Source organism: Canis lupus, chromosome 22 (assembly GCF_011100685.1).
Source record: "Canis lupus familiaris isolate Mischka breed German Shepherd chromosome 22, alternate assembly UU_Cfam_GSD_1.0, whole genome shotgun sequence".
In the NCBI taxonomy this organism is placed as follows: domain Eukaryota; kingdom Metazoa; phylum Chordata; class Mammalia; order Carnivora; family Canidae; genus Canis; species Canis lupus.
Genome location: NC_049243.1, coordinates 49,438,900 through 49,449,329, shown reverse-complemented (window position 1 = coordinate 49,449,329; position 10,430 = coordinate 49,438,900). Strand labels below are relative to the sequence as shown.

At 38.9% G+C, this 10,430-nt stretch overlaps 1 protein-coding gene and 1 long non-coding RNA gene across 3 annotated transcripts in view; one reads left to right on the top strand and one right to left on the bottom strand.

Moving 5' to 3' along the window:
- Positions 1-10,430, bottom strand: part of UBAC2 (UBA domain containing 2) — a 179,691-nt gene that overhangs the window by 139,816 nt on the left and 29,445 nt on the right. For both annotated transcript variants that reach the window (XM_038569946.1, XM_038569945.1), the window contains exons 2-4: positions 8,256-8,383; positions 5,002-5,121; positions 4,350-4,459 (exon numbers count right to left, since the gene is read on the bottom strand). In XM_038569946.1, the coding sequence (XP_038425874.1) occupies positions 4,350-4,459; positions 5,002-5,121; positions 8,256-8,383 (358 nt within the window). The remainder of the gene's footprint in view (positions 1-4,349; positions 4,460-5,001; positions 5,122-8,255; positions 8,384-10,430) is intronic.
- Positions 6,944-10,000, top strand: LOC119865225. The gene is made up of 2 exons (XR_005376520.1): positions 6,944-7,084; positions 9,328-10,000. It is a non-coding gene; the product is annotated as an uncharacterized LOC119865225 (long non-coding RNA).

Below are 10,430 nucleotides of genomic sequence, written 5' to 3'. Positions count from 1 at the left end.
TGGGTTCCTCACAGGAAGCCTGGTTCTCTCTCTGCCTAGGTCTCTGCCTCTATCTCTGTGCCTCTCATGAATAAATAAATAAAATCTTTTTTAAAAATAATAAAATAAAATAAATAATTATTTCTGAAACATGTGAGTTCCTGTATTGGATATATAGCTTGTGGTATCTATGTACTCATAGCCTACTCTCAACTATACAGTTTAGTCTGCTCTTACATAATTTATTATTTTATTATTGTTATATTTAACTTCTATTTTTTTAAAGATTTTAAGTATACCCAGTGTGGGGCTTGAACTCGCAACCCTGAGATCAAGAGTTGCATGTTCCCCTGACTAAGCCAGCCAGACACCCCTTGTATATTTTATGAAATGACAAGTTCTCTGCAATCGGTTTTCTTGATAAGAAGAATTTTATTTGGGAGCACAAAATACAAAAAAAGCTTTATTGGCACAAAGTGGAAATATATCTTATGGTTTTAACAGTAAAACTACAGATAATTTAAAGCACAATTAAAAAATAATTTCATTAAGTGTTGTAAATCAGATACATTTTAACATGATGTGTGAAAACTCAAAATTCCACTTATTCTGGAGAACTTCGATTCTGAGAAGTTCTCAGAACATTGTAACACCCATATGTAAGTGCTAACAACTAAAAATACCAAGTATATAAGGACAGGTATGTGACAGGCATGCATTTCTAGAAGCACCTAATATATATGGCTTTTAATGGAGTTATTTTTATTTTCAAAACATAATGGCTACATTTTCTGATTTTTAAATAACAGTCTTGAGAATCTATCAGATGCCAGGTATAATTTCTATTCAGAACACTAGAAAAAGAGATGAAGATGTCTATGTCCAAAGGCCTTACCTTATAGCCTTATGAAACGACACTGCAACCAAGGCTATCCTTTCAACATTACAGAATGTAAGGCAATGAGTACATAAAGTAAAACTAGTTCTCCCTCAAACAGCCAGAAGAATGGCATGGAAGGCCCAGGTAATGATGACAATGACAACATAATGTGATAAATGTTAGGAATCTTAATAAATTTGTTGGAATACACATAAAAGGATAATTACTGCAAAAAGAAAACCAAGCAGACATGAGAATACAAATACATAACATGTTAAGAAAGCTGAATGAGCAAGGGAGTGGCTTGAAGGGAACTGGGACCAGATTATGAGGGCTCTGAAGGGAAAGAAGAAAACCAATATGAGGGGTCAGTGTTGTTACTGCTAGGATGCTTGTATGAAAGAGCTAATTCTTTCCACTGCCTGGGAAGTAGAGTACTGATCCTCAATTTACATATGAGGGTCAACTATAAACTGAGCTCAGGAAGGGAACTAGAGAGAGGTCACTTGTTCAAGATTACACACATGTACCAATGTGGGAGAGCTGGAATCTCAAATCTGGTATATCTGATAGCCAAGCCTCTGCATTTCCACTATTCCAGACTGGTCTGATGCCATCTTGGAGGAATCTGGTTTTTACTTTGAAGGAAATGAGGATTTAAAGGATTTTAAAAAGGAAGACTGGCATGGTTGAACTTGCATTTTGGAAGGATAACTTCTGACCACATTGCATGGGATGCTTTGAAATGGACAGCAAGACTAAAAGAATTACTGCAAAAGTCTAAGCAGAAAAAGATCAGAGTTTAGGGGTGCTTGAGTGGCTTAGTTAGTTAAGCATCCGCTTTCGGCTCAGGTTCATGATCTCAGGGTCCTGGGTCTGCCCTGCATCAGGCTCCCTGCTTAGCATCTCCCTCTGCCCCTCCCCCTGTTTGTGCACGCACTTCCACTCTCCCTCTCGAATAAATAAATAAAATCTTAAAAATAAATAAAAAATAAATAAAATAAAATAAAATCTTAAAATAAAAAAAATTCAGAGTTTAGACTGACCTGATAGCAGGAGTAGAGAAGATGGGGTGAACAGATGATTTATACAGGACTTCGAATTAATAGGACCTGGTGGTGCCCCATTCCAAGGATGAGAAAAGAGAAAGACTGGATGATCATGTAGATGGAAATGCCATTAACAGAGATGGGAGCCCAGCAAAAGAGGAGATTAGAAGAGAGGAGAGCTTGGAACATGACAAATTTTCTCGGAGTCTTAGAAGTCACTAGGAAATATGACTCTAGCAAGATCAGGAGAGTAATACGGGCTGGAAATAGAGAGCTGGGAAACAAACAACAGATGTTAACTGTAGCTGACTGAAGCCATGGGAGTGGACAAGAAAGCCCAGAGAAAGCTCAGAGTGAGCTTGAGGAAGGAGCCACACATAGTAAGATCAAAACACACCAAGAGGGAGCAGAGTGTTGGGGTCAAGGGAGCAGGTGAGTTCACGAAATAATGGGCTGTCAAAAGGATTTATGAGCTACTGAAAGGTCAAATAGAACAACTGAAAATAAGCCCCTGACTTTAAAAATTAGTTGGTTGTTGGGGACATTTATAAGAGAAGTTTTAACAACAGTGAGGTTAAAAAAAGAGTTAAACAGACATGAAGAATTGTAGAGAGTGCAGATAAATTTGGCATTGGCGGCAAAGAAAAAGGGTAACACGATGTGATGTAAAAAATACTGCAAGTGGGGCAGCCCGGGTGGCTCAGCGGTTTAGCGCCACCTTCAGCCCAGGGCGTGATCCTGGATCCTGGAGACCTGTGATCGAGTCCCACGTCGGGCTCCCTGCATGGAGTCTGCTTCTCCCTCTGCCTGTGTCTCTGCCTCTCTCTGCCTCTCTCTGCCTCTCTCTCTCTCTCATGAGTAAACAAATAAAATCTTAAAAAAAAAATATTGCAAGTTATAAAGCCCACTTTCCTCTCTTAAGTTCCTGAAGCTTTGCTACCATCTAATGGAAGACGTGTTTACAAAATGCAGAGTTTATTAGAATAAAGATTTATGTTTCAAGAAGTCTATGTTTAGAAAAGCTTCGGGACTCTTAAAAGCCATACTGGAATGTTTCATGATTTGAAAAGGAAAGAGAAATATATTCTCATTCAGGTGATGGCTGAATTAACATTCATATTGTCTTTCAAAATACTTGCATATCTCAGGAGGTTATATAAAGAACCAAAAAGAATTCACCTGGATAAGAAATGTTTGGGGAAAACTGAAGATTAAGTAACACTGCTTCTCTTCTGAACCAACATAAATCATTCCTGATGACTACACTTCTTTCCACAATAGCAGAAGAGTCCACTTAAACTTCTCCATCTAATTATAATTACAACCCATGTACTCCAACAAAAACTGCGTAACAGTTATGACACAGAACTTTATCTGTCTCCATTCAGCTACCATTCAGGATCACACATTATTAAAACAGCTAACAGTCAACACTTAATGAACGCAACTACAATTAAATAAATCCCATAAAAGCTACATTGTAAATATTAACAACTTAAGTGTAGGCTATTAGATCACTAACTATATTTTTAATATAGAGATCCAAAGTGAATCTGAATTAAGATACATTGAATACCTAAACAGTTCACAAAAACACATACCTAAATTAAAATAAGGCAGAAGTTAGCACACACAGAATTTTAAATACTGGTATCTTTAGTTCACAGTATCTCATCTCTCAGACACTTAATTCCAAGATGCTTAAGGTTATATGTGCTACTTACTCTACTTTTAGACACTAGTTATTTCACAAACTAATACATGGTTTTTTATCGTTTGGTTTTTAAAGAAGATCAACACAATATGAAAACATACACACACATACACAAACAGTGTTCAGTTGGCCATTGTGGGCTGGCTACAAAGTTATAAACTTTGTTTTATCTTTGGCAGAAGTATCTAAACAATATTAATTTTAAAAACATGCTTCAGAAGCTTAACTTCAGACAAATTATTTCTGAATCTAATGAACTAAATATTATTTAATTGGTTCATAAAACTAGACAAAATTCCACTATAAAAATACAAAATTAATTCTACCTTCTGGACCAGAACAGGAAATTCATGAAAAATTCTCTAAAATATGGGATTTCAAAGCTAAAAAAAAAAAAAGAATGACTGTGAAACATATGGGGGTGCCTGGGTGGCTCAGTGGTTTAGCATCTGTCTTTGGCTGGGGTCATTAACCCCAGGGTCCCGGGATCGAGTCCCACATCACTTCTCCCTCTATGTCTGCCTCTCTCTCTGTCTCTCATGAATAAGTAAATAAAATCTTAAAAAAAAAAAAATGAAAATGTGACTAAGTATACACTGGATTTTTTTACGCATAGAATCAATTTCACTACATCTATGAGTTTAAAATATTCTTTTACTCACTTTCATGTACAATAACTTAAATCAGATTTAAGTAATTATTAAGCTAATCTCTGAGAGCTACTTACAATCCAGAAGGCAAATTCCCGGCTGTAGCAATACCAAAGAAATACCACATAGCCTCAACGAGGATGAGGTCAACCAAGGCCGACAAAACCCAGGAACCCAGCAAAAAGGACTAAAAATAAAACAAGAAGACTGTTACTGAAAGGAGTATTCAAAAAATAAACTTACATTTAACTAGAACCAGCTCAGGTACATTATTGTTTTAATTTGTTTTTATTATATAGAGTTTTCAAAATGAGGGTGTAAAGCCATATTGGTTAAATGTAGTATCACTTCCATAATCTCTAAGTATGGTAAAAAAAGATATAGCACAATTTATTTTTAACAAGTAACACACAAACCATTAAACAAAATAAGTGATTAAAATTTTATTGAAGTTAAAATCCTAATAAAAATTTGTATTTGCCACTCACACCTCATATTATCTATTAACACTATCATTATTATTTTACTATGCAAGTGGCTTAAATTTAAAATTTTTCTTTGGCTAATATCTATGCTCCAAATAAGATAGAGGATCATGTAATTAAAAGATAATTGTTAATAGTAATACCTACCTTAATGAACACAAACTTAAAACTATTTAAAAATAAGAAAACAAAAAACACTTTTTCCATAACCTAAGTAGCAAAGGTAAAATACATAAAAACTTACTGCAAATTTTCTGCTTCCATATCTTCTTTCAAATATCCTAAAATTATAAATAAGCAGACTACTGCAGAAAGTATCTTTCAAATCAAGGCAAATTATTCTTCCACATATCAACCTCCAAATCTAAATGGGGATTCAAAAAAGAATAATGAGTAAGATTTGTTCAGATCTCTGCCTTAGCAAATTTATTACATTTACTTTATACTGCTTATTTTTAATACTCTAATAAAAATCACAATGAATGCACAAAAAGAAAATCCTCCATGTAAGTGGGTCCCCACCTGTACAGCACAGGTGCTCATATAGTGGGGCATTAGAAGGGGACTCTTGCCTATGTGGCCAGATAAACCAAATTAATCCCCCAAATCAGAAATGTATCAGCTAGGGATGCCTGAACGGCTCAGTGGTGGAGCATCTGCCTTTGGCTCAGGGCGTGATCCCAGGTCCAGGCTCCCTGTGGGGAGGGACCGGCTTCTCCCTCTACCTATGTCTTTGCCTCTCTCTGTGTGTCTCTCATGAATAAATAAATAAAAGTGAAAGGAAAAGAAAAGAAAGAAAGGTAGGTATCAACTTGTAGCTAAAGGGCCTTTATGCTCCTTTACAGCAGTGGTTCTCAGAGCTGGCCACTTAATAGAATCCCCAGAGAAATACAACAACAACAACAACAAAAAAATCAAAAACAAAAACACCAACACCCAGGCCTACTACTAGATTTTTCTTTTTCTTTCTTTTTTTTTTAAGATTTTATTTATTTATTTATTCATGAGAGACACAGAGAGAGAGGCAGAGACACAGGCAGAGAAAGAAGCAGGCTCCACACAGGGAGTCCGATGTGGGACTCAATCTCGGGACTCCAAGACCACGCCCTGGGCCGAAGGCAGGCACTAAACCGCTGAGCCATCCAGGGATCCTACTACTAGATTTTTCAACTCAGTTGGTCCAAGGTGAGATCTAGGCGTGTGTGTGTGTGTGTGTGTGTGTGTGTGTGTGTGTGTCTGTGTGTGTTTAGTTTATTCAGGTAATTCTAACGTGCAACCAGGATCCAGAAGTGCATTAGAGCAACTGAAATAATACAGAAGCAATATTATATTCTGACAGAAAGCAGTAATTTGGATAAATAACTGAAAGACTTTCAGAGGAACTTGATAAAGTCAACATAAGCAATGGTATTAATAACATCACTATGAAGAAAAGATGTCAAGAGAGTATTAGGCTTAAAATGGCTAATCAAGTATAAAGAAAAGGTAGTAGGTTATACACCATAATTTGCACTAACACACTGTGATATTGTAAGTTATGATAAGAAATATAGATTTGGGGGAATCCCTGGGTGGCTCAGTGCTTTGGTGCCTGCCTTCAGCCCAGGGTGTGATCCTGGAGTCCTGGGATCGAGTTCCACATCAGGCTTCTTGCATGGAGCCTGCTTCTCCCTCTGCCTGTGTCTCTGCCTCTCTCTGTCTCTGTGTCTCTCATGAATAAATGAATAAAATCTTGAAAGAAAGAAAGAAAAAGGAAGGAAGGAAGGGAGGGAGGGAGGGAGGGAGGGAGGGAGGGAGGGAGGGAGGGAGAGAAAAGAAAGAGAAAGAAAGAAATACAGATTTGGTCTTCTTTTTTTTTAAGATTTATTTATTTATTCATGAGAGACACAGAGAGAGAGGCAGAGACACAGAGGGAGAAGCAGTCTCCATGCAGGGAGTCCAATGTGGGACTCGATCCCAGGTCTCCATGATCAGGCCCTGGGCTGAAGGCAGCGCTAAACTGCTGAGCCAGCCACTGCAGCTGAGTGCTGCCCCAGATTTGGTCTTCACTCTCATTTCTGGTACAGAACTCTTAAAACCCTTTGAATTTCCTAACTGATGAAAGCCAGAAAGGTGGCTTTTTTTCTATCAATGTGTGACTTTTAGATGTACCTCAGAATGGGGGCTGGTTGCCAGGGGAACCAACCTTGGGATTAAAGGGCCTGGAACTTTTAGTTCCACCCTCTGACCTATCTACAAGGGACAGTGAGGGACTGGAGGTTGGATCAACTGCCAATGGCCAAAGTCTCCCTAAACACCCGAAAGGACAGGGTTCAGAGAGCTTCCAGGTTAGTAAGTAGCACCTCAGAGAGACCACAGAAGCTCCGTGCCCTACCCCTATTCCTTGTCCAATGCATCTCTTCCATCTGGATGGTCATCTGTGTCCTTTATCCTATCCTTTTATGATAAAGAGGTAATCCAGTAGGTAAAATATTTCTTTGAGTTCTGTAAGCCACTCTAGCAAACTAATCAAACCTAAGGAAGGGGTCATGGGAACCTCTGATTTAAAGCCAATCAATCAATCATTAGTACTAGTAACAACCTGGACTTGCAACTGGCATCTCATGTCCAAGGGGGAGATCATGGTAATCTCTAATCTGTTGCCAGTTGGTCAGAAGCACAGGTAATAACCTGGGCTTTGCAACTAGCATGGAGATGGGGGCAGGCAGCCTTCACCTGTGAGATCTGATGCTATCTCCAGGTAGACTGTGGTAGGATTTAGTTGAATTGTAGGACACCCACCTGGTATCCAAAAATTTCCTGGTGGTGTGGGGAAAGCTCCCACTCCAGGATTGGTGCCAGAACATCCCTTTTATGCTCCAACTCACCAGTAAGACCCAGCACCAGCATCTTCAAAGAGATCAGCCCATAAATCTCAAAAGCCATAGAGTCCTGCTCTTCCCAGAAATAAAAACCCAAGAGAAATTTCCTACTTGGTATAACTACCACTATAAAAGTAATTCAGAGATTCACAATATGTTAGAGCTGCAAGAGCTTAGATCATTTAATCAACACTCAAACTTGGAATATTGGTATAACTACCACTATAAAAGTAATTCAGAGATTCACAATATGTTAGAGCTGCAAGAGCTTAGATCATTTAATCAACACTCAAACTTGGAATATAAAGCTTTGAAATGTTAAGTATGAAAATGTTTTTTAAAATGTTAAGAATGCATACTAATGATAAAAAACAGATTTAATATTGTTTTTCTTTCGAAGTTGTAAATTGCATTTCCATGAGTAAGACATGAATGCGAGATGTGCCTACTAGAGAAAGGAAATACTGCTTTGTCAACCAGCTTTCCTGCAACTAGAAAATTCACTTTCTAATGAATTATGAATAATAATATTTCTTAAAAGTTAGAGGCTTTGAGGAACTAAAAATAGAAAAGAAATAGCCAATCGAGAAAAAATTCTGCCTTCTCTCCTCATAAATGCCAATGAAGTAGAGCTCACCTGGAGGTCTTCCTTGACTGCTTGGAGGTCATACACAAAGAACCTCTGACAGTGTGGCAGGAGAAGGGCCAGCAAAAGGGACAGGGCACTGGGGACCAGCAGAAGACTCTTAGACAGAGGTGCCTTATCTAGATGGAAAAAGAAAACTTCTTTCAGAATGACTGATTTTAAGACTTAAAAAACCACCTGAGTGAAAAGCAAGAGAATTCACTTCTTTTGTGTTAGAATGAAGACAAAGTTCACAAACTCTAGAATTTATTTCTTATTAACGTATATTTTCAAAACCTTTACCTGCAGAGGTATGTGATCAAAGGGCACTGGAAAACAAGTGGAATTTGCAGGCAAGGGGTCATTATCATTTGGCTCTCACATGAGACCAAACCAAGTTTACAGCCAGTAACTCCCACACGATACTTTTCAGAAAACGGCCACCAGAGTGTGAAGAAATAGAGGAGTATGTTTTCTGCTAAATTGACTGGTTAGCTCCTGAGCATCTATGAGATTCACACACAAAAACAATTATTCAAAAAATTTTAAAAGCAGTTAAAAATGCTACCATTGCTGACTGCAGTGGCATGCTGAGATTTTCCACCAGAGGTACCACTGGGGCCCAAGTCAGTTTTCCACTGGAGAGCCTCCTCTAAGTCTTATGCAGCCTTCAAGTTACAGCTCAATTTCCACTTCCCTCCATGAGTCTCAAGGAAACAAATTTTAACCTCAGGGGCTTTTCCCCCACTCTGCACCCTTGTTTCTAGGTACTGTTTGAATAATCAGGGTTTTATACTTGTTTTGCCTTCTTAACCACATTTCTGAGGGGAGGCCACCTGCCTTTTCTTCTCTATAGTGGTCATAGAGCCTAGAGCAGTTCCTTGCACATATGAAATGTTCAGGTCAACAGGTAAAACCAGAGGAAAAGTATCACCAATGCAACATTCTTAGATCATGTGAGGTTCACTTTAATTGTATTCATAAGAAATTCCCTGGGAGTGAATATACTAGTTACAGTTGGTAATGTGGTTATCACACCCGTTGAAGTGTACAAAAATAGACCAACTGTTTCCTTTCTGGTAAGGTCTTGCAAACATCTAAATTGGAACCATACTATCTTCATGACCCAGATGCAATCAAGGCACAAGGCACTAAAAACTAAGAGAGCTCCTCATGGCCGAGCACCACACAAGTACAGGAGAGCACTGCAGCTGTGAGCTTGACCACTAACTCTATCTGCCCACCTGTAAAATGAAGAGAAGAAAAACTATCTCAAAAGTGTAGGAGAAGCAAATGAAAGAAAGGATGCCTACAGGCCAGAGGGCTCCTGCCACCACCCACACCATCCAGGAGAAACTGTTTCCTTTGGGACAGGTGAGCTCCTTCATCTTTCTGACAGGATGCAAGACAGAGCAGGGGTGATACCGCTGCACCCTGAAGGGCCAATGAGGATCTCATTTCCTCCTTCAACCTGACCTCTCCCTATCCTTATGAGATGGGCCCCAACCTTCCTGCCTGCCTCTGCTTTACCAGCTCCAGAGCAACTTGACATTCCTAGAGGAAGTCACACAGCTGAGCAACAAGATCTCCCTGCAGGTTCATGGTGTCAGATCTCAACACTCTCCACCGACCAGCATTTCTACGGCTTTTCTCCAACTTCTCATTTCACACAGTCTCCTCCTTTCTTTTCAAACATCTCTCTCTACTCAACACTTCCACCTGAGCTTACATGTTGCCAAGTAAAGAAATGAATGATTTGCCCTGGTTTTTCTCAACATCCCATAAAATTAGTAAGCACTTCCTACAGATCACACATCATCCTATGCCCCTAGGGTACAGCAATTAAGGACGGACAAAGTCCCACTTCTCTGTGGTCTAGACAGAAGAGAAAAGAAAATACACAAAATGAGGTAAATGTGTATTGTGTCAGAAGGAAATAAATGCTAGGGAAAAATTAAGCAGGATAAAAAAAAAGTGTGGCTATTTATCCACCATGAATTTCCTGATCTCTTTCCAGATACGTGATAAGACTGCTCAGTCACTCATACGTGCCCCTAGCTGAAATGAGGTATGACAAAATGACTACCTTTGGTCAAGTCAGTGTGATAGATGTCACTTCCATGAAGACACCTGCAGGGCAGTGAATGGTGTTTGCCTCTGCCAGTGCTCAAGATGGTAGTAGCTAGG